The following is a 25,137-nucleotide window of genomic DNA, read 5'->3' on the forward strand; positions in this document are numbered from 1 at the left end:
ATGAGAAAAGGCAGAGGATGGGGAGGGGCTGCTGGTCAGTACACCTGTCTAGCTGAGCACTTCATCACGGCACCTTCTTAACATAAACCATACAGAAAAATGAAGACATCTATAAGATGTATTGCTTTAATACTGTAAATTCATAGATCAAAAAAATTACCACTTAGGAAACCCACATAAGAAATGTTTGTCTTCTGTTTGCACACATCTAACGGAATTCTATTAAACTGAGATTCAGGACCCAATCTTTAATCATTACTACAGTCTGCACCACCAGTGATGGTATGATTAGTACATTAAACAAAATAAAGAGAAATTGGCCACAGCCATTTTTATATTGAGAAGAAACTGCTTCCATCCATCATTCGTACAGTCGGACAAATGGCACCAAATGTATTGTAAAGGCTAAACATATTCAATGTTCATCTTCAAAAGTGATAGAGAAAGGTAAATTCTACGCAAAATCATGCAGTCTTTCCACATCATGGCTGGTATCAACCACACTAAGCGTTTAAATACTTTCAGTTAATGGAGTGCACATTTCCCCTGCCATTACTGAAGCTGTGGTTTGTTACTGATTTCTAGTTTCAGTTAACATTCTCTGTTTTTATCAGTTCTTTGATGATGTGTAAGACCTTGTCATCTAGGAAAGAAGAAAAACACAGTGAGTGGAAAAAAGCGAGCTTAAAAATTGATTCCCAAAACCCAAGAAAAGCAGAAAGACAAGTCTAGCTCTCAGCAACTTAAAATCTTAATGTTTTAGGCTATGCCAGACTCGAAAGCAAGACAAGTGATTCCCATTTGCAAAGCAAAAGGGCAAACAGTATGTCCACAGTACATCGTTAGAAAGTTTATAAAATTACTCAGTGAGCTGGCTGTGGCCATTTCAGTATTTCATAAGAGAGACTGAGAAAGCGATGGGTTAACTACAGATACATTAGCATACAGGAAGTCCAGTTCTTCCTCCCCACCTACAATATTCTTCTGAACATCCAGCGTTCAAAGTTTAAGTTGTGCTCCTCTATCCCTTAACCTAAACTGCAAGACAAGTTGCATAACACTTAAAATTCATCCATGCCTGAGGTTCACCACACACAATCTTACTTCCGTTTTGAGATGCATACCTCACCATTACTACCACTATCTTGAATGTTATTATCAGGGATATCTTTAAAACAGCAGTTGTGCAGATCCTCATACAGCTGGGATGCGCCACATAATATACGTAGGATTAGTAATGACTTTTTTGGATGTCTCTCAAGACAGTATTCAAGCCACACTAACCCTACTGGGCGAGGATGCAGTGTACTAACGCTTCCTCAGATTTGCCACAAGGTCCATTTAACAAATAGCAACGTCAGCAATGCAGTAATAAAGTTACCTTCAAGCGACATTTTAGGATTTTCAAGCTTCTTCTTTAAAACAGACTCAATGAGAACTCTCAGCTGTTTGAAAATTACTGCTATCTTTACAGGAGCCTGTAAAGAATAGAGAAGACAAACATTTGCATTACTCAGACATTTTATAGCAAAACATAGATTAAAAGATTACCTTACATATAAATAGAAGTTTATAATAAGATTCCTGCAAACATGATGCATATACATAATTTTAAGCATATAGATAGTGTACTCATGAAATGACTGGGCTTACATTATGCTCTCTTATCTTTAAGCACCTATTGTTTGTAGCATCACAGCCTAAAGAACAGCAGCTCAGACAGGTAACTCAGAATATGTTCTCACATGTACCATCAACAACCAGCATATGGTGAAGTTATTAACTTACCAATATCCTACTTACTCTAATAGCTTTTTTCCAAGATATAAAAGTACAAATTAATTTATACCCAAAATAAAATATCTACGCATTTCCCGCTCAGGAGGTCTGCCTGGCCTCCTGAGAAAGTGTCATGGTTTAACCTCAGCCAGCAACTGAGCACCACACAGCTGCTCACTCACTCCCCCCCATCCTGGTGCGATGGGGGAGAGAATCGGGGGAGTAAAAGTGAGAAAAATTGTGGGCTGAGATAAGAACAGTTTAATAATTGAAATAAAAGTAAAATAGTAATAGTAGTAATAATAATAAAAGAATATACAAAGCAAGTGATGCATGATGCAATTGCTCACCATGCACCGACCAATGCCCAGCCAGTCCCCGAGCAGCAATTGCTGCCCCCTGGCCAACTCCCCCCAGTTTATGTACTGAGCATGACATCGTATGGTATGGAACAGCCCTTCGACCAGTTTGGGTCGGCGGTCCTGGCTATACTCCCTCCCAGCTTCTTGCGCACCTCCTCGCTGTAATCAGCCCAGCAACTGCACAACCTGTAGCCACCCAGGGACTGTAAAAAATTCTCCAGCAACCCGCAAGGGAGCTGCTTTTTAAAATTCCGTATGTATAACCACCAGTGAATTCAACTAGATGGTTGCTTGCTTGCATCAGTGGAGTGCGAAAAACTGAAAATGTTTTGTAGCTCCAAGAGCACGGAAAGTTGTAATCAAGCAGCTGGCAGGCTAGCAAAAGCCAGTGTTTGCTATTTAACAGAGTTTACAGAGGATTTTGGCATATCACCTGTTTTAATTTTGTCTGCAAAAGTGTGCTAAGAAAATGTACTTGGTTTCCCCATTCCCAAATAAAACTTTTTCACCTGGAAAGAAAAAACCCCGCAAAAACCCCCAAACACCCCAAACCCATGCAAACAGGTATTCTCCATTTCGATTTTTTTCTTTCCCAAATAATTCTGTTTGGGCTATAAAGCAAGAGAAATAGTATTTTAAAGATAAATATGTACTTACATGATTATAACATTGTAGGAAAGGGTAATGTAAAATAACACTCTCATCTGCTTTCAGTACCAACTCTATAAAACAAGGTTTAGTCTATATCCATTTCCAGTACCTTTTCTGAAAGAACACAGACTTTCATCATGAAGAGAGAGGGAACTGATTTGTTACAAGCCGCATATCACAAGCCTATTCTTTCGAATGATTTGCTCAGATTTCATTACAAGTATATAAAATTTCCCATCATTTCCTTTCATTCTCTCCTTCCTTCTTCCCTAGTCTTCATCCCACGTATATAGTGTTCTGAATTAAGCTTGTACATCAACTGTGTAATACAAAAGCCCATGGAACCACAAAAGGTAGTTCACTCCACACACCTGAAAATGGATCCAGCCATCAACTGTCAGGAGACGCTCCCGATGCTGGACCTCTATATCCCCACCAAAAAGCAAAATGGGAAAGGGGGATATTAAAGTAGTCTCTCTCAAATACACCTTAGTGTACCTCACCTGCATATAAACAAACACAGGCATTAAAAACAACAAGAAAACCCCAAACCACATAAAATCTCTAACACCAAATTTGATTGCCACTTTTAAAAGCAAAAAATACAATTTTTTCCTTTTAAGATCCAAACAACACAAGTCATTGTACACAGAACAACCGATGGCAATTTGTCTGCCCTAGACCACATAAAATACATCACCTCTAAGTAAGTGACCAGGAAGTTAGCTAAAGCCACAGTTTTCTTGTTAAAATTCAAACAGAAAGATAATGTTAGCCTAGTGCTCTTCAGAGAAGAGACATCAAAATTAATAAACCTACTGAAGTAAAAGACAGGTAAAACTCCTCCATTACACATTCTTCTTAGCAGCAGCTGGCTTGTCAATCTATATCCACATATGCACACATGTACATGCATAAATGTGGGCACACGTGTAGACATGTACACAGAGTAAACTATGGGGCTCAGCATATGCTACTTCTGGCTTTGGAGCCTCTCACAAAGGCAGAATGGGATGGGAAGCAGCTGTAGTGGGAGGAAAAGAAACAAAAAGAGTGCATCTTCACACGGAAGTGCATGCTTTCTTTTTTCCACTGTTCATGGAATAATTTACCTACCTTAGCTGCTGTCTTGCCCTTATACTACAAGGTTTTTGGGGGCAGGAAATATTCTCAGCTCTCCAAAAAAATACTATCACTTCATATGCATTAAGAAGTGTAATGTAATTTCCTGCTCCTCTACAGTAAAGTTGGCCATTAGGCAACTGCTGTTAAAGTTTTGTTGTACCAGAAGTTTAACTAAATATAAACACTTTAATTTAGCAAATAGCTGACAAAATTTTCAGTTGTGAGGGGGAAGAAAGTGACAGGAAAAAAACGCAATTCACTTAGGAAGTTCAGCAGTCAATTACAGAACTGGCTATTTCATTTTAAATTATTACTGGGGATATGGGAGGCCTGTACCAAGTTTCAAAACTTTGGATTCTGCTTAGAACAGTAAAAAAGAGAAAGCACACTTTGAAGTGTTATTACTACATATTCCACTTGAAGTGATCATATTAAAATCAACAGCATTGTATTAAAAAAGTCAATGATACTATTAAGTTAAATGACACACCGGAAGTTGTACTTTCATTTAGAGCTACCAGTTTCACCATGAACAGATTTGTTCTTCATGTTCAGCCTTAACCTCTTTCTTCAGCACTCAGTTGACTCATTTTTATAGACTTTAGGATCATTAGATACTGAAGACTCTTCATATTAAGAAGACATTCAGATATACTTTACACTGGTGTATGTTATTTAATACTAGAGGCATAACTTCACCTTTACACAAACTATCAACTACATTCACTGTTTTGACTTACCTTCTCCTGGTAAAGGAGCCATCCATATGTCTGTAAGTCTCGATTTACAGAGGAGGGATGCACTTGTGCTTTACCCTGAGCAGTTTCTACAATGCAAGCCAGCTTCTCTGTAATATCCACAGACTTTGTATATATTATTTTTCCTACGTTGTCATACAGCCCTGCAGTCAACACAGCTTTAAGAAGAGCTATTTCATGGAGAGAAAGGGATTGTGTGGCTCCATTTCCATCCCATCCACATTGCATTGTAGGTGCTGTGAACCCTGCTGCTTTGACCACCCTTATGAGTTCTTGCTTCACATCCTGAAATTAGTAAGGTATTAGTAAAACTCTTGAATTCAAAAAGGTACATACTCCAGTCCATCAGCAGGCAATGACACTCCATCCTAAATATTCATGCTTTTCAGGAGAAAATCTCTTACTAGAAAAACACTTGTATTTTCTGCAACCGCTCTGGAATACTGGCTGTTTCTAGGAGAAAAACCTTATCTGGAATATAGGATTAGATATATGGTACTATATGTACTGCACCTGTAGTTAAAATAAAAAAAGATAGGTTTGCATCAGTTATCCACTTCTATTTAAGTTTGGATGACTGAGCAGGAAAGACCAATACATACATTTTCTCACCAAATACAAAAGGCCATTTGCCTAAGTTTGCGGCTCATCTTTCAAATTAACTGTTAATAGACCTGTTTTTTGATATCAAGAATGACACAATCTAAGCATTTCCTAAGTTTTGATTCTCTGGTGGAAGTAAGGACTAGCTTCTCCGATGGCAGTGACTGTAGAGATGTATACCAACAAAGTGTGCTTATCAAAGAACTCAAGTGAAGACACAGCTACCTCAATTGTGGGTGTGCATTTCATCAGTCCCTAGTATTCCACTTGTTTTTGTCTTGACTAAATAGCAACTGTGATATATCACCTCTTTAAAAGGGCATGACATTTTCAGAGGGAAATTTTAACAGATATCTTTTGAGCGCAGAGCATAATAACTTGGTTTACCTCCAGAGTTAACAGTGAAGTCCTATTAAGAAAATTTCTTCTGCAGTAAGTCATTTCAGCACGATACCCCCCTTCTTGTCGAGCCTTTTTCCACCTAAGAAAAAAATCCTGTCTTATTACAGTAAGAAGAATCACATCAAGAGTATAACAACATGAAAGTGATAGTAAGTTAAAAGGTAATACTGTCTTTTGGTCAGCATTCTCCACTCAAAACTAGAAATAAGTTGCACTAACAAAGATGAATGCTGCTGGTCTAAGAGCATTCCGGAGAATGTGCCTGTAACATAAATTTGACAGATACTAGCAAAAATACAACATAATTTTCTCTCAAAAATTACACACTTCTGTCTGTCTTGACAGTTGAAACAAAATTCAGGTGTGGTTTTTGAGACTTAGCGATAATATCCTAAAAAGAAAATATGTATGTCATATTTGATAATCTATACATTTGTACTTTCTCAAATACAAAATATTCAGGTCAGCATACCACAAACTGCAACAAAATACTTTAAACACTAGGATAAACAGACACAGTACACCTCTGTATGTGTGCAAGCATAGTTAAATGGAGTTAAAGGATAAGGTACTAAGCAAGCTATCCTTTCGTGTTACAGTATTTGGCAATCTATTGTTATTCTGAAGAGAAAAACTTCAGTTGCAAGCAATTCAAGAGAAGAGACTTATTAAGGATTCTTTACAGAACCACATTACTTAGGAGTGTTATCTGCATCCGCTTATAAGCACAGGAGAAACATCACTTACCCCAGATAAGCGTTGTAGATTGTTATATGGTCTGAAACTGCCATTGCTAGAGATGATTTTGCAAGATCTGCTTCATCTTTTCGACCAATTGGTGTAGTAAATGGAGATTTTTCTGTCATAACAGCAGCCAGAGTTGCCTGCAATTAGTAAAGTACACATCCCTTAGAGTATTTTATTATAAGCTTACAGGTTTATCATACAAATAGCTTTAAATTTTTTTTACAGTAATATTTAATGATACTTTGTTTTATCTTCTACTAAGTGTCAAGGAAAACTTATCACCATAAGAATTTCCTACATAGAATTCAAACTTATATTGAAGACATTGCTTACATATTGCCTTATATACACACACCAATAATTATTAAAACTCAAAACTCAAATGAAATGGTTTGTCAAATGACAGCAATACCCAATACGATACAGTGAAGTACGATACAGTGAAGTCCAGATTAAACAACTGCTTTAGATTATACCACATTAACAGGAGAAATTGAGAGAATAAAGAATTTTAACTTTCAGTTTTCAGCAACTAACATACCCATGCTTCCTCCTAATTTGCAGTAAATTAGGATTAGGTGCAAGTGTAAACTATGCTACAGTCTTCACATAGTAAGTTACCACATCAATTAATTTGCAGTAACTTTCCATCAGCATGTCCTTGGCCCACATATGCTGTGGTGTAATCCAGATTGGTCTAACCCACATGTAAGAGGGCTTTTTCCATAAGTATCATACTCCCTGGGAACGTAACAGACAGAACTGGAGACCAAGTCTAACTATCGTCTTGTGAATAGTACCTAGGAATTTAAGAACACTTAGACTGTTCTCCTCCATGATGTCCAGGTGCCTGCACCTTAAAATAAACATTTTAACTTTTTTCATCATCCTTTCAAAACACCATGCTGCAAGAAATCAGATTAATTGTAAAGAATTAATCATTTCTATACTTTTTTAAAAATTTACATACTTTTTTTTTTTTTAACTCACCACAGGATCCAAGCAGCCAAATATAGCACCAAATATAAGCATTTTGCCAATCTTTACATTAACAGGAAGGGCTGCAAGGTGCTGGCCCAATGGAGTCAGTTTGGGCTCGTTTAACAGACAAGCCCCAATCTTCCTCAACAGGTTCATTGCATTACCAATTACTTGCTGCTGTGGTGGGTCTAATGCTCTGGAAAGGAAATCTTCAGGAGAGCCAAGATTGCATTTCTGTGGAGTAAATGGGAATATATTTCAATATAAAAATTTATTATAACAAACTCTTATATAGTTATAAAGGAAACAGGAAAGCTGTTCTTCCAATCAAAACCCCACATTCCCTGCCCTCTAAACCAGCCTCTTGGTTCCCAGAACGCAGACATGCCCAACATTAGGTTAACAAAACTTCATTCTTTGGGAAGACTTGGTATGGCATGACCACTGATCAGAGAAGCGTGTTACCAGTGGTCACAGATGAGCAGGAGACTCTCAAACCTGCTGAGATGCAGTTCAAGTTGGCACTACTTTGCCAGGTTGCTAGTTTTCCCATGCATTCCCTACTCACTCAGCATGGGGAGAGGGGGAATGGAATTGCTTCCTTCAGCAGAAATCAGTTTGAAGGCTATTTAACTAAGTTTGAATTATCTTTCTGAGGTAAACTGGAATAGTATAGTATGCTATTCTCACTCAGCAGCATACTCTGGATTTTACACAACACACAGGTACTGGGTTCCCCCTTGCCCGGGTGGGAGAAGCCCCACTAACTACATTGGATTAGGGCTGTCCTAGTAAGCCTTTTTAGCTAACAAGGTCAGTAATAAAAAGAAACCTAACCACAAAACAACACAACAAAACCCCCCCAAAAACCCCAAACAAACAAACAAAACCATGACAGTACAAAGGTGTAATTCCTCCAAAGGCACGTCATATTTTTAGCCAACAAGGTCAGCAATTCAAAAAACAAAACCATACCATAATATGAAGGCATAATTCCTCCAAAGGCACACGTAATATTTCTGGAACAGAATATTCCATGAAACTTTCAAACCTGCAACATCATAAAACCACAGAATTACAGATATTCAATTTAATCTTTGAATTCAACTTATAAATTCAGGTTTCAAATGCTCATTCTTTGCAGATGTTCCTTTGGGGGGGCAAGGGGACAGGGAGTGGCACATGTTTTAATGCATGGCTAAACTGCTCATCCTTTGAATTAATGTGTGTGTGGTAGCTTGAAAAGCAAGAGTTTTAGTGAAAGAGAGGGAAAGGCAGTAAGACCCCAATTTTCAAAACAAATTCTTAAAATGCATAGCTCCCAAATGGAAAGTCTTGCATGTGGCTAAAATACACACTTCACTGGTTATTTCAAGATACCTTAACTGTTTCTCAGCTGAAAGTTGCTTCAGACTTTCAGGCAAGCAGGAAAAGGGTTACTCCACTGCAGTAACAGAAACTAATTCTGTAGTGTTGTATAATTTGATATTTTCCCATCTCTCATCCATAGATATACTACTTCAGAAACCTATAGATTTGTCTGATAAATTAAAAGTTCAGGAGGTAAGGTTTGCGTATATTTGATGCAGGGCAGCAGATGATGTTAAAAAGTGATTTTCTACAATTCCATAGTGCTGCACTTTTCCTTTAATTTTGAAAATTTTTTTGAAAACATTTACGTTAGAGATACTAAGCATAAACATTTTTTGAATCATGAAACAAACTATTTTAACACTTTATTCAGAAGATATTCAAATTAGCTGTATTTTTTACAGTTTAATCTTTCTAGTTTGCAGTAACTAAAGTTAATTTCAACAAGACTGTTTTTGCACAGAAAAAAAAGACAAGATATTTACATGATTTCCAAAATCTTGCTAACTAAGTTTACAGTACCTGTCTCTTGTGTACATTCGGAAGCAGAATCCATCCCTAACACGCCCAGCTCTTCCTTGTCGCTGCAGAGCACTAGCTTTACTAACAAAGGTCTCCTCCAGGGAACTCATCTGACTACTTTCGTGATACCTTAAAAATTGTAAAAGCAAGCACCCATTCAGATTTCAGAATTCAAATTTTGATGTATACTTAACTTAAATACCAGCATATTGATAATATATCTAAATAGTATTTATATGAAAACATTTTATTTAGTTTTGTAAATTAAGCATACCTGGGGGAAACTGTACATCATGGAACCTCAGATACAACTGACTAATGAAAGTAAAAATTGGAAAATGAAAGAGCTATTTTATTAGTTTATCTCCCTGGCAATTCAGAATTGTACCTTCTAACACATTCTGTAGGGCTTCTCACATTTAAAATGGAGAAAAAATGATTTCTAAAAACTGAGATAGTATAAAAAGGATCTACTTTATTTTTAAACCAGTACTTAATCATGATTCTCCATATTTATGAACAACTCCCCTCGTTGTTCTTCACACCATTTGAAAATCCAGAGATTCATCCCAAACTTGTACCTAAACTGCAAGCTGTTCACTGAGCTCGGCACATTTTCTTGTCCCGAAATGTAATTTAATAAGGGTAATTTAATAAGGGTACTACAAAATGCTTGCGGTACTAACCTCCAAATATTTACAGTAATTAGAGTATGACTGATGAAAATCAAACTCTCACCTATTTTCTTTTGTTCTCCCAGTATCAATTACGAAGACAACATCTGGTATCGTAATACCTGTTTCTGCTATATTGGTTGCCAAAACAATCTGAAATGAAGTAACATAACATAAATAAAATAATTATGGACTGTCTAATAGTTTTCATCCTTTTAATCAATATTATAGAATAAGTTTGCTTAAAGTTTTTTACCCAGAAATGTTTCCTTAATTAATCTGACAAAGCATTAAAAACTACACGACTTAGAAAATGGTTTAGTCTTCCCCAATTACTGAGGAATTAAAAGTTAAGTGAGAATTTCACATTCACTTCTTGTTTTATAATCTATCAAAATTACTAGCTAGTACCTGCCAAGATTGGTCAACTTTTAATTAAGTAGTTTGGCAGTAAATAAAATCTATTTTCCTAGATAAAAGCTATAGTTACTGCTTAAAAATAGTCAAAATACACAAAAGCAACAACTAAAAAACCTCTTAGAAAAATATTAGGTTTAAAAATTTGTCTGATTACTGTCAAGGTTTTCACAGCATGCTATTTTTTACAGAAATTAGAAGAATTGTTTCTTTGCAGCGAGAAAATTCCAGGAACAACTGGTTGTTGTGTAATTCCGTATGATTTGATTTTAAAACAATTCAGAGTTGCACCCACAGAAAGTTTCTCCTTTTGGTGGTCACTTTTGCCTTTCTAAATATATCATACCTTTCTAATTCCAAGAGGAGGTATTGTAAATGCAGCTGCTTGATCTTGAGTTGAAAGAACAGAATGCAAAGCTATCAACCTGTGCCTAGAACAAAAAATTACACTCATCAATATACAGTTATCAAATTAAGATACAGTAAAAAAATGAGACCAGAACAATGACAACAGTTTGAAGACAGCAACTAGAATGGACACTTGAAAGAATAAAACTTTGTATGATTAGGTAAGAAAATCTGCTTCAGTGTTTTATTACAGTATCAAGGGTAACACCATTAGTTCATAGGGCTGTTGTTCTATTTGACAATAATGCAGGAAAAAATTACTACTACTGCAGAACTCTAGGTCAATTTACATCAATAGCCTAGCAAAAAAGGAAACTCTGTGTCCATGAACCCAAGTTCTTTACACTGTGCTTCCAAGACAAGGACCATTATTGAAACTTTGCATAGAACTATAAACACACACAACTTCCAGACTGAGTAATAAGGCCTTCAGAGATGAGACAGCCACAGATATTTGCACTTTCCTTCTCTTCTAGGCCTTGGTACCTCAGTCCATCTATGAATCTTTAAAACTTGACTGCAAATGTTCTTTTTCTGCCATCACATTGCTAACTTTTAGTTACCCACAAAATAAATTTCAAAACTATCTGTCATTACAACCCTATGCCATTTCTCTTGGTAGATTACTGTCTCTGGATCTCTCTTCAGGAAGTAACCACTTCCATGTAAACAGTAAGCCTCAGAAAGCTATATCCCAAATATGGCAGCTTCCATATCCTAAGAAGTGGAAAAGCAGTAGTCAAGTGCTTTGGGATTAAGTAAGTTTGCTGAAAAATAAAATCAAAAGGGGAGAAAACCAAACTTATTACTGTACCATTTTTAAGCACCTGTCATTTTCGCTTGTATCATTTTTAGATAATAGAAGTACATGTGTAGTACAAACAGCTCAGAAGTGTAACTCAGTTTCCCTTTTCAAGATTAGCGGGCCTTGAAAACCAAACATATTCATTAAGTTAAACTATTAACTTTATAGAAAGTATCTGCATTACCTGTCACGCAAGTTAAATCTTCTGTCAGTTGAAATGAGATCATACAGCTGTTGGATATGGGCAAGGCCTGGTAAAAAGATCAGCACAGCACCCTCAATGTTCTTGAACTGGGGACTTTTATCTGGAAAGTCACAGCACAGGCATATAGTTAAAACTAAACATACATTTGCAAACAGTTGCACTTAAGGACAGGAACTAATTCTGGGCCCTGCGGTAAATGCTTTTTAGGATGTTTCATAGAAGAATGAAGTCAAGTACTTCATTATCAGTAGAAAGCACTGCAAAGTAAGTCCAAAGGACAACCCCATGTATACAAACTTCTGAAGAAGCAGACTGTACCTAAGTATGCAAGCAATTCCAAAATAAGTTCAAGGTTGATCTTGTAAGGGTTCATATAGAAGATTGCTTGTTGTGTACGACTGCTATACTTTGCATAGCAAGGAGCCAAATCGATACCAGATCCAGACTGGACTGGGACATACTCCTAAAAAAGAAGAGGAGGAAAAATCATATTCTCACCGTTTTAGAAGAAGGTAAGAGAGAAGGTCAATTTGTCATTCACTTACTTTAGGTTTCTTAAAACAGAGATTGAGATAAGAGACATTTAATTGACTAACTTCCCACCAAAATCAGTGCAAGTTAGATTAAATCACAGCCACCTACATAACCTGTGTATAAGTATCTACTACTGTTAAACATCATCCCAGATTAAAAAAAAAAGTAAAAATTAAAGTCTGTGCAAGCAGTACTACACAGTCTGTTTTACAAATTAAAACAGTTCACAGGTCCGCGTCTGGCATCCAATTGGTATCAATTCAAAATGGGATAACAGGGTGGCTCCTCTTTCAAAAGTCCTATTTTGGGGTCTAAGAAACTAGTCTCCTCTTTCTTCTCTCCCTCACCTCAGCCTTCTCAACTAATGGTTACAACAGAAGTTAAGAGTGAATTAGGTGGCAACTCCCACAGTGTTTTGGAGTAGGAGGAAAGGGAGAGGAAGGGAGAGTTCCTACATGTTCCTGAGAACATACAGACATTTAAATTGCTTATAAATATCTTACAGAAACATACTTAGCATAAGGATTCTATGTTAAGTGGTACCATTGTAGATCATTTCATTGTTAATCAATGCACTTAAAGAAGTTTGCCACCACATATCCTTCCGTACTGAAGGCTCAACAGAAATAAAGCACAAAGATGGAGAAGCACTCAGGAGAGCACTTGGGCTTCAACTAAAGGATGGTGTTGTGATGTATGGGGTAACTACCATTCTAGGGGAAGAAAAAAAAAAAAAATCAGTAGAGCACATGAGAGCGTATTTTTCAACGTATGCATCACTGATCACACCAAGCTAAATGGTCCTGCAGAGATTTTGAGAGCGCAGACAGGTATCTACCCGAAATATATACAGTCTAGATGAACAGTCTAAGTTGCCTAAAGTCAGGTGGCATTCATATACTCTTCCCTTCAAGAATTTTGATCCAAAAGCACATACAGCTGTCACTGCAGAGTACCTACAGGATTAACCACAGTCTGTTAAACCAAAAAGCTCTATACAATAATCTCATGTAAATCATCTCATTTGGCATGCTGAGTTGGAGGATCTTGGGAGTTTTTCAGCTAAGAAGGATATGGCCTTGCCTCTTTTGTTCTTAGGTTCACTACTTAGAAGAATTCTTTGGGAGAAAAAACTTAAAAGCTTTCCCCTGCTATTGCTTAGAGATCTACAGCTGGCAATCTGTACAAGAGAACTCAATGTCAAATATAGAAAAATCAAGGCAGTTATAAAGGAGTCGGTTTCCACTGCACAAGTGCCATTGTGTCTGTCTTTTATTAACTGAAAGATTATTTGATATTATATAATCCAATCACATTTAATAAGAGGAACTAAAATGACAAAATAATTTAAAAAAATCAAATTTCCAAGCCAAAACTAGACATGCCTATTTTACCTGATACTTTGTAGTGCCTCCTCCTTTGCTAGTAACATTTATTGTTACTTCCTCCTCCTCCTCCAAGAACTTCTGACAATATTCTGAGTCTTTCTCCAGAACATAGCCAGTTGCTTCAATTACATCTTCAACATGGAAAATCTTTAGTGAAAATTCACAGAAGAAATATAAGGCATGGCAAAAACTAATCAGCACCTTTTTCATTTTTTAAAACACAGCACTATACCAGCTACTAGGAAGAAAATTAACTCTATCCCAGCTGAAACCAGGACATTTACATACAAAGCTGAACAGGGCATGACCTTCCCTTTTAATGCTGTAATAGATCTTGCAAATTTCAACTTAATCTTTCTTACAATTTTTTAAAACCTAAACTTAGAGCTGCTACGAGTTTGTTAATGGGCCTCTCCACATGATCACTAACATTACTTTTACCATAGCCTACATAAAATGCATGCGAAACATACATAAGAATGTAAAGACAAAGTTGCACGGGGGGGTGGAGGGAATTCTTTAATGCTTTTCTTTCTACCTAGGTTGAATAGAGAAAAATCAAAAGTGTCACTGATGGACTGATTTTAATCAATAATAAATCCATCAGAAAAAGTAGTACAACCCTGTACTTCAAAGCACTGAAGCTATTTTATATTTTCAAAAAGGAAAAGGGTTACAAGTCCTTGAAACAGACATTTAAGATACATATTTTTGGTAAGAAAAAAAGTGTTATAGGTGTATTTCCTATAGACACTAACCAGGCAAACACTGTATACGTGCATACAAAGTGTCTGGCATAATCAAAGAAACATTTACCTACCTCAACAGGGTAACTCCTCCCCGAGATCCTTAAAATGGGACAGTGCGAGAAATAGCTGGAAAACTTCTCACTGTCTACAGTAGCACTCATTAAAATCAGATGCAGATCTGAACGCTTATGCAAGATCTCCTTCAGAATAACTAGCAAGAAATCAGACTGGACACTTCTTTCATGTACCTAGAAATAGAAAAACATATCGATAGTAAGGCTTTAGTATAAGTCAAGGCCCAGAATAACTATAATTTGTGCAGAATAGTAAGAGCTGATAACCTCATCTACAATAACATGAGATATACTTGAAAGAAGACCATCTTCTTGAAGTTTCCGAAGCAGGACACCTGTTGTACAGTATAGTAGTCTGGTGGCTTCTCCTGTTCTTGATTCCATACGAATTTGATATCCACACAGGGAATTCTTAAAAAAAAAGGTATTAAAAATATAGGAATAATAGTATACAAGCTAGAGATACTCAAAATGAAGTGAAATTTAAACACTGCTAGATTCAGACACTGTACAAGTTGCGAATTAAATAGTATAGTGAATAACTACCACACTGTTTTTTCATACACCCCCTTTCCTTTGTTAAGAAAGGGAAAATACACAGAAATCTACAACTCAGTTTCTCCAGAGGAGCAAAGAGCTCATAAACTCGAGTGCTCTTTTCAGGATTCTTTGCAGTCCTCAAACAAAAGTATTTTATGGTGGTCTATTTGTGCAAAAACATACAGGACCTTGGTTTTCTTCAAATAACAGAATAATTTATGTTGGAAGGGGCCTCACTCAAGGCCATTGGATTGCTCAGAGCCTTACTCAGGGGAGTTTTCTCCATCCCTAATGATAGAGATGCCATGGTCTCTGGGCAATCTGCTCCAACGTTTGACCATCCCCATTATGAAACACTCTTGCTCTTAATCACCCTCTAAAGCTTTTAGAAATTATGTATGGATACCCAGAGGTTCACAGGTGACAATTTGAAAAGAAACAGCTGACATAGCAAGAAGCCCTTTTCAAGAGAAAATGACATCTAATTATTTGGTTGTGTAACAAATAATGTTTTCACTTTGTATCAACAGTCCAGCCCCCTGTATTTGATCAAGATTAGAAAAAGGAATTCAGACACATCTTACTTTTCCTCCCGGTCCTGATTCACAGCCTAGCTCTTCACAAACCCTGGTTGCCAGACTCACTGCTGAGATTCTTCGGGGTTGTGTGCAAACAATATTACATTTATTTGATCCTTCATCTAGCAACAAGTCTTCTAACAAGAAATGGGGCACCTGGGTACTCTTCCCACTGCCTGTTTCACCAGCAACAACAACTACTCGATGTTTTTTAAGAGTTTCTACAATTGAGTATCTGTGCTTAAACACAGGTAACTCCTGTCTCTCTTTCAGAAGCCTCTGGTATCTGGAGGAACTTTGCAGCTTTTTGAACAAAATCCTTGAAGGTTCCAAATTATCTGTGCCTGAGGTCTCAAGGGAGAGACTGCTGAAGTCCTCATCAGAAACTAAGTTTTCCCAGGAATCTTCAGGACCCTCAGATACTTTTGGTTGGTCTTCCAATTGTAGCTGTTGTTGTTGTTTGAGTTTGTTTAATAATCTAGCAATAAAGTTATCACGAGGTTTGTTGGTTTCTATCTTGTTTTCCTCTTCCTTTTTCTTTTCAATATCCCTCCATTCTAGCCAGACATCTCGGTAGGTAGGAGGCAGTAACTGATGAACCGACTTCAGGTGGAAAAAGCAGAAAAAAATTACTTTATGTACCACTTAGTAGTATCACTCACATTTTATGTGTAAATGAACTTGAGTGGCAAAAGATATGACAAAGCATGAAATAGGGAGCTATTTCTAAATACAGAAACTATGAAACAGTAATATAAACATCAACAATACACTTTTTATTTTCAACTGGCTTGCATTCTTTACAACACTGAAAGAACAGTTTTACTATCAAAAAATTTCCTCCCTGTATGCAGCAACATATGCATGACTAGATAAAAGCAAATGAACATGTAATACAAGCAAATAATTTAATGGGAAACACTTCATTAAACTGTTTTTAGAATTTAACTACAGATATTATAACAAACAAGTGCAGAGGCAGATTCCAGGCTAAGAACAGTAATATTGGTGAAAATCTTACTTGTCCTTTAGTTAAATGATAGAGTGCCAGAGTAGCAGCTAGATGTTGTGCTTGCATACTATCTTCTGTTACGATTGAAGGACACATTGTCACTACATCATCTGACGATTTGGTAATCCTGACCCTTAAAGACAAATTCATACAGGCATTTCTCTTAATTTTTGTTACCTATATAAGTAGCACACCTGTTAATGTTTTTGTTTAAAACATGAGTGAAATTCAAATAGAGAAACTAAGCTAAACAAACTTAATGTTAGTCAATAATATTTTGTAAACAGAAACAGCGGATAAAGTTTGATTGAATAGCAGAAAATTTTCAGCAGCAGATTCCAGCAGTAAATTTGTGGGTTGGGTTTTTTTCTCTTAACAAATGTCTTCATTTTCTTCAAAGCAGAAGTATTTATACACATACAGATCACCATTAAGGTTAGCTGCTTTGGAAGAAGGACTAAATATTTGTTTGTATGCTTGTAACTACTTAGCATAGATTGAGATGACAGTTAATGATCTACTGCGATGCAAACATCCGTTTAACAGATACATGCCAGTCAGACCAGCAGTCAAATTTCTCATATTCTTAGGGGGACAGTACATTAGTAGCTTTTAACTTGAGCAAGAAGGCAGGTTCTTTTAGGTTCTTTTACTTGGTTCCTTGAAGAAGCATTACTCATTTGTAATGCTGTGTCTACTTCATTTTTATGTGATAATATTTACTTTATACAACTATATTAAAGACTCATTTTCTAAAATAAATTTAAAAATCAGTAGTACTACACTGTTTTGGTTTTACAAACATACAGTAGCTTTTATACAAATTTCTAACTTCCACTTTATTTTAAACAATCCCCAAAGGGTTTTTGGTATTCATACGCTTAAAACCTGTGATTTAATATATTACTTTGAATGAGAATACCAGAAGTTAACTGTCCAAATTTATCTCACAGGTTTGTTTCAGAACCTTTCATTCACAGTACAGAATTAAAAACTAATCCCTACTTTACAGGATCATTCACTAGAATCTTCTTTTTGTGATAGTGTCCAGTCAAAGCATTACTTTTGCAGAGCTATCCAGAGTGAAATACCTCCCTGGTGAACTAAGAGTTTGGGTTAAACGCACTATATTCATATAAATCTGGACCAACATGACAAGACAGAATTAGCCAGCATTTTTATTTTTAAATGAACCAAAAGGAAAATGTAAAGTTTACAGGAAATACATACCTACATTTCCAATATTTTCCAACTGGAACCTTTTCAAAAGTAGGATTTGGGCTCTTAGGAAAATTCTTCCTGCACCAGTCAATCAAAAATTGTTTCGGAGATTTACCAGTCCAGCTTCGAGCACTATAGTCAAAATTTCTTATATCTAGCGGTTCTTTCTTTTTCACTACAAGAGCAGAAAGACACATGTTGTCTCCTAAAATTTATTTTACATTCCTTTGATAGCCAAGAATGTTTTTACCTTTTCTTCAAATGTATTTTTACTAGAAAGCAGTATTTTCTGAAGTGTTTTGCAGAAATACTGGTACTGATACATGACAGAAATTCCTGCTTTTCTCACAAAAGTATCTAGCAGGAAATAACAGTATTTTGTTTGCCATCTTTGATTACGCAATAATTTAAGAGCTTTACTGAAAGTTTGGTTATTAGAAAATAATGTAACAGTTTGAATGTTTACAACGAAAACAGTTTGAAAAGATGAGAGGGTAGGAATGGAAACAGTAACTAGCCCTACAACTAAAAAAAAAATCAAAATTTTAGACATAACAGTATGGCAAAAATAGCTTTCAGCGTCATCTGCTAAAACAAATACAGATCCTTTAAAGTCAGCTGGGTCAGCAAGGTAGTCCACCTGCCTTTCCTGCAATCAGGGCTTGATGACTCAGCACTGCAAAGCAATACAACCTAGAAAAAAAAAAGAACTAATACTGGAAATTTGTGGTACACGTCAAGCTTGTACTAAACCATTTCCAACACACCTTTGTCTTCCTTTGCAGCACCATCAGGTTTTTCAAGCAAGCTTAAATTCAAAGTGGTTTCTTGAGGCTGAGGTGAAGGAGGTTTTTTCTTTTCATTTTGTTGTTGGTTTGAAATCTTTATAGCCGGATTAAATACTGGATGTTCTTCAAGTATTGCCATTTCTGCCGGAGAGAGAATAGAACTTACACCAACCAGTTGCTGAGCATTTATTCTTTAAAAAGAAAAGATCAATTATATTAATTCATACTGAGCACCCAAAAACAGAAGTAGTGAAATGTTACTGACTTTTTAGAATTTGACCCACATGAAAAGGACAGATTCAGGAAAGCCTGCAATTCACACAGTGGCGTAAGAGACAATGAAATCAATTCAGTCTGACTCAGACTTACTTGCCTAGCAAATATGCAGGCCACAAAATAAAACACAGGTAATTTGCATAGCTCTACCTTGCTGAATTCTTCTTATTTTCCCCTGTGCTACCTTCTGGCCTTGCTTGTCTTTGTCTTGCTTGGAGATGCTTCCTTGTTCTTTTGCTTCTGAAAGCTTGGCAGCCAGATGTGCATACCTCTCATTCTATTTCAAACAGAATTATTAATTACAAGTGGAACATTGTATGCTTGTCACTTTAATGAACTTCATAATAAAAAAGTGGGGGGTTTTGTCCTTTATACCAAGCTTACACAGGTAAGGAAGGAACAATTAGTTTTTACGTAACTAACAGTCAAAACCTCTCAGAATTTTGACAGTCACCTTCCTAATCTCACTGAGACATGTTTCAAGAATTTTTTCCTTTCCAGCACAATGCATTCAGTATTTTGAGCCCAGTACAAAAAAACTAGGAAAGGAAAAACTTAGCAAAGGAGAAGTTTCAACACATTTCCCCTTCAGTTGCCTGTAAATGTAAAAATAGGGAACAAAAAAAGTACTCAACCCCCAATTTTTAACAAATAGGTCCACCACTTGCAGATGTGCCAGACATATCAGTTTTTGAAAGACTTCCATGAAGTGTTGTTCTATCTTACTGGGTCAAACTTTTCTTCATCTGTCTCTTTCACAGACTCATTCTTCTCTTCATCACTCTGTTGCTCAGCATATCGCAAAATCCATTCCTTCATACTCACTTCTTTCTCCTTCCCCACATTTGTCTCCTAGGAAGAGCAACAAAAATTAAAAGTAATAACAGCAAGCGAAAACACCAATGCTTTTTTCTGTCAGTATTTAAGAACTACTGCTTTAGATTTTATATATAAATTAAGTTATATGACATAAATAACACAAAAACCCATGGAGCAAACTTCTCCAACCAGGGTAAACATCTCACGATATACTTGCATAGCTCTTAACACTTGAACGATTACAACTGCTGTTAAGAAAAAAAAAAAAAACAAAAACCCAAACACTTTTGCAAGAAATCTTTTCGATTTCTAGGTTTAAGATTCAATAACCACAGAAATGAAAACACTGCAAGTACACAGGCAAACTTAAACCCACACAAATACATAAAGAGTGCCATCTGTAAATAAAGAGAATGAACCCATTCCAGGAGAAAATTAAGCTACACTTTACCACAAAAACGAACTACGAAGAGCCTTCTAGACTTTACATGGAAAAAACGTTACCTTCAAACGGCCATCCCACTGATGTTAAAATAACGTGGGTGACAATTAAGTATACTGTATTTTCAGAAGTCTTTCATATCAGTGTTGGAAGTCAATGCAAATTCTGTATTTTAGAAAACTTTGTCCTCTCTTCCCCCCAGTAAATACTAACAGATTTCTCAGATTACCTTAGTTTCAGGGCCATTTTCTTTCTTTTTGTTATCTACTAAGCGAGGTGGAGGTTCACGTTGTGACACAGGAGAACAAAATTTTGCTCTAGGTTTCTGTTGCTGTTCTTCGAACTGCTGGCTAAAGCCTTCAGGCAAGGCATCTTCAAAATAAAAACCCATGTCACAGAATATGTCAATACTAATTACTGAAAATCTTTTAAAGTGTGTTGGGAGCCAACTAGAAGAACATAAAACAAAAACAGCATGCCTGAAATAAAATTAGGTTTTAGCATTTACATAAGTCAGCATTTGCTTGTTGGACTTCCATGAAACTTTAACAATAGGAATAAGAGGTCTACAAGACTTTATACATTAAAAAAAATCCCAATACCAGCCAGCTGTGCATCTAGGAAAGGAACACTGTGACAACTACCGGTCTTAGTGAAACAATATATTTAATTACTACTATGAAGCATTCCCATGCCAGAGCAGGTCCTACTACTCTTCTGTTAAAAACTGCAGTCAATTCTCTGCCGCCATACTCACCATCAGGAAGGTTTAAACAAAGCCAATCAAGTGCAGAGTGAAGATCACCACCATATAAAAGTGTATTTTTCATTGCTTCCTCGATGTGCTCAGTCTTAAAAGAGAATCTTTGTAAAGCCATGTATACATCCTACATATAAAAAAAGTTAGAAAATATTAGGATTTCATCTAGCAATCTAATATAGGCTTGTAAAGTCCTATTTCCAACATATCAGATAACTGGTATTAAATGAAGGTAAACAGCATAAATTACGTATCAGAAGGCTGAGTAGAAAATCCTGTTTTGCCTACAGAGCTTATAATAATTTTATTGTAAACATGTATGCATATGTATAAATAGATCTACAATCCAGCCTCTGTACAGAATGTATTTTCTAGTTAGAAAGATAAACCTACAATTTTCCAGCTATATGGAATGAAAAATTTAGGAAACATAAAACATTCAGATAAAGTTTTATTCCTCTATCCTGTCTGAGGACTCCAATTTTAGTTAACTGAATGCATAAAAACATATCTCTTCTAATAAGCGCAATTGTCAATTCCACTGCCTAATCATTAATGTAACTACTGGAAAGCACGCTACACTGGCTTGTACTACATGCAGAAGTGTAGTATGACACATGATATGAATGACAAAAAAGAAACTGTTTATTCTAAATAAACAATGGCTGAAGTACACCACTTTAAACTCTACCTGTAGTTTCTTAGCAGTAAGTCTTCTGGAAATCATTCCTTTGTCATCATTTTGTTTTTTATGGTCATTGATTACATCAATAATCCTTTTCTCCAAATGACCATTTATCATTACCTGCACAGAGAAAATTAGTTGATGCAAAGCAAAACATTACAAATTTTTATGACTTATCAATGCTCTTTGCGGCTAAGGAAATAAGAATACAGAAATCTCTCTGCCATTCAAATCCCAACTTTTTCAGCTTTCCATAAGTGTGGTAAATATTTCTTATGAAAGGGACACTTTTTGCCTTTTTGCTTTTGCAAGCTATACACTTTTACTTGAAATAGAAGAGTTCATTCCTTATGACAGAGAAGGCCCATTTACATCTTCAAGGAAATTTAATACGTCAAGGGAAATACTGCAAGGAAATAAAAAAAAAATTCTACTGGAAAGAACAAGGCCTTTCTCCTCTGCTTACAAGAACTTGTATAAAATAATTTGATCAAGATGCAATCTATGACACTCTCCTTCCTATCTGGCTTAAAAATAATTTTAGTAAAATAATAATTTTAGTATTTTTAACACTTCTAAAACATGAACCAAGGTTTGGTTGCTACTGAGGTTGTTGTATAAAATCTGTATTCTTCCTCTGACAGGAAGAAGAATCCATACGCACAGCAGAAGCCCAAACATAACTCTTAATAGTCCTGCATGCAAAATTATAGACATTCTCTTGCCCTGTTAGTTTACCCCTATTTCTTAAAGCACACTCAAAATTCCAAACACATCAAGCTCAAGACAGTCAATGTCTAATACATGAGTGTAGTTTACCTGCATAACTTAATACTGAAGAAGAGCTGGAGAACTCGGCTACTCGGCTAAAAGAGTACTATGAAAACCAAAGTTGTTTTACCTAAAGATGATACTCGCCTTAAGAACAGATTTATCTAGATTTGCAGCAGCACTGGAATCTGTTGTTGAACTAAAACTGTAAGTTTTTGGACCTGCAAATTGCAAAGAACCATCAATTACATAAACAGAACACAGTGAACATTGTTTACAGTAGCTAAAGCAGACCCAACATAATGCAGATTAGTGCAAGCAAATATTACACTAATTTGCCAGGAACATGCAGGTATATAACAACAATAAGAATAATCAATGGTACAGAAAGGCCCTTGAACAAGGAATAGTGAAGAAGGGTATGACTCTTAGCAGATATTTTATATTTTATCTTAGCAGATAAAATATAAAATCCCAAATTCCCACCATGAGAGGAAGTGGATTGACTGCTCACTCTCTCTCAACACTGGAACAAAGAGTGCCAAATAGGGAAGCTAATGGCAGGTTCAAAACAAGCAAGACTGTTGAGGTTTTTTTATTACAAAGTGCATCGTTACATAACAGAACTCTGCCACTAAAGCTGAGGACACTGGACATTTACCAAAGTCCACGGGTGGACAGGATTGCTTTGTAGTGAAGACATCAATCAATTTGGAAGGGCATTGAAAAAACATTGCATTTGGCTCAGGAAGACCCCAAGCCACAACTGGTGGAGGATGCAAGAGTACCCTACAGCAGTATCACTGCATGTCTGACCTATTCTTACCTAAGTACCTGCTTTTGGTCCCTGTCTAGGAGAGGGCTCTGGGTTACAGAGGCCTTTGGTCTGATCTGCTATGGTTATTCTTAAATACTTTTCATTTAGCAGCTGTCAGAAAAATATTAATTCACAAAGCTATTTATTGTCATTAGAATGGTTTGGCTTCTCATAACACACAGCTTGATGTTGGATTCCATTGTTTTCAAACACACTGTTTCTGGTACTGCACAGGTAAAAAGAAACTGAGCAACCTCACAGCTTTCGCAACCCCTCGAGGCTGCGTGCCATCACAGAGGGAGTAGCGCTGTGCTCCAGGAGGCACAGCTACCTCCCACCTCCTCAGCCTGCCAGCAGGCAGGTTAGACAGCTCATCTGTGCTGGGCTGTCTGCAGAGAGGCTCTAGGAGAAGCCCATTTTTAGATCAGGACTGGGTGCAGGTAAGTGCATTTCAAAAAAAGAGAGGTCACCTCTGGTCAGGAGCTACAAAGAACAGTTAGCACTCATGAGCTAATCACTGGCACTTACTGGTAGGCTGTGCAACTACACAGTATTTAGATTATACTAACTTACTTTTCACTTACACTGACTTATTTTTCACCACAGCAGACAATCTGGGAGAGAAGCAGGATAGTTTCTGAGGAGGACTGAGCACCATGGTGTTGGAGGAGTGGGAGATGCAAGATATACGTTTAGCAGAGCTCAAATTTGTAAAAGCAGAGTACATTAATAGGTTCAGGAAGTATAAGTCAATGGATTGTAAGACTTTGTGTTAATACGTTGGAATCTCAGATGGCCTGGCCATTGCATGATTTGCTTATAGTCTGCAACACAAGCTGTTACTGATGTTATAAGGCATCAGAGCTACTTCTGGCAAAGCTGGTTTATTGAAAACAGACATCTGACAGTGCTGCAGAATACTAGTTTTGCAGGCTGCACTCAGAACAGCCATCCCTCAGCTCATCCAACACTGCTGAAGTGCCTCCAGCCCTGGAACTGCTCTGGACTTTTTTCATGACACACACACACACACAAAAATATCCCAAATCCACATTACAATGATTTTGAGCACATATAAAATGAAGAACTACAAAAGAAGGTCATTACTGGGAAAGCGCCACACCAACACTCGCTCCACAAGAACTGCCAAGAATCCAATGACAGACTAGTTTGTAACTAGTTAGTTTGCAACTAACTCAACACATCAGTGCCAACAAGGCTCATCTGCTCAGGGACGCCCCAGGAAGCGAGGCGAGCCAAAGCCAGGCCTGACCAACCCCGTGTCACAGGGATGTAAGGTGCCTCTCCCGACGCTCAGTAACGTCAAGCCTTTTGGCAGGCCTTTTCCCGTAACGCCCAGGCCCCCGGGCAGCGGCAGGCCGCGCCCTCGGGGGCTCCCCGGCGACGCTGCCCCTCCGTGTGCCACGGCCAGCCGGGGCGACCCTCAGCCGCTTGGAGCCCGTACCCCTCCTCCCCAGGGCACAGCCGCCCCCGGGGCTCCCTAGCCGGGGCCGCCTCACGCCGCGGGGCCCGGTACCTTGCTTGACACGCGGCTCCTTGGAGGCGGGCGGCGGCCGCGGCGCCGCTCGGCTGCCCGCCTCCGCGGTGGCGGCGGCGCCGGCCTCGGCAGCGGCTCGAGCCCGGGCAGCGGCGGTGGCGGCAGAGGCGGTATGGGCCGCGCTGCCCGCCCGCGGCTTCTTGTTGCGGCCGCCCATGGCGCCCCCTGCCCGCTCCGGAACCGGCCCCCCCCCCCTAGATCCGGGCACCGCGCTCGGCACCGCCCGCCGCTCCCCATTGGCCGGTGCGGCCCGCTTGCTACCGCCCTCCATCTCCCATTGGCCAGCGCCTGAGGGAGCGCACCCCGCCGCCGCCA

At 37.7% G+C, this 25,137-nt stretch overlaps 1 protein-coding gene across 2 annotated transcripts; it reads right to left on the minus strand.

Moving 5' to 3' along the window:
* Positions 1–112: 112 nt before the first annotated feature.
* On the minus strand, positions 113–24,979 carry DHX29 (DExH-box helicase 29). 2 transcript variants are annotated; one of them, XM_076363441.1, is made up of 27 exons: positions 24,802–24,979; positions 22,595–22,668; positions 21,683–21,796; positions 20,989–21,118; positions 20,461–20,603; positions 19,697–19,822; positions 19,121–19,247; positions 18,674–18,835; positions 17,916–18,081; positions 16,695–16,818; positions 15,680–16,276; positions 14,823–14,966; positions 14,553–14,729; positions 13,739–13,879; positions 12,129–12,273; positions 11,790–11,910; positions 10,739–10,823; positions 10,040–10,128; positions 9,302–9,430; positions 8,384–8,459; positions 7,418–7,642; positions 6,428–6,564; positions 5,666–5,759; positions 4,658–4,960; positions 3,164–3,295; positions 1,382–1,478; positions 113–643 (listed from the first exon to the last, which is right to left on the minus strand). In XM_076363441.1, the coding sequence occupies exons 1-27, from the start codon at positions 24,977–24,979 to the stop codon at positions 588–590; spliced, it is 4,092 nt and encodes a 1,363-aa protein (XP_076219556.1). In that variant the 3' UTR covers positions 113–587. The 2 variants fall into 2 exon arrangements, with proteins under 2 accessions (XP_076219556.1, XP_076219557.1); XM_076363442.1 differs by lacking the exons at positions 113–643; positions 1,382–1,478 and adding an exon at positions 2,705–2,863.
* Positions 24,980–25,137: the final 158 nt, after the last annotated feature.

The sequence above is a fragment of the Aptenodytes patagonicus genome, chromosome Z (assembly GCF_965638725.1).
Source record: "Aptenodytes patagonicus chromosome Z, bAptPat1.pri.cur, whole genome shotgun sequence".
Taxonomy (NCBI): domain Eukaryota; kingdom Metazoa; phylum Chordata; class Aves; order Sphenisciformes; family Spheniscidae; genus Aptenodytes; species Aptenodytes patagonicus.

Coding starts and splice junctions, on each gene's coding strand:
- DHX29 (XM_076363441.1), bottom strand. CDS start 24,979: ATGGGCGGCCGCAACAAGAAGCCGCGGGCGGGCAGCGCGGCCCATACC. Junction 8,460..9,301: donor CGAATGTACACAAGAGACAG/GTACTGTAAACT, acceptor ATGATGTTGCAG/GTTTGAAAGTTTCATGGAAT. Junction 6,565..7,417: donor TTGGCTGCTTGGATCCTGTG/GTGAGTTAAAAA, acceptor TACTAATTGCAG/GCAACTCTGGCTGCTGTTAT.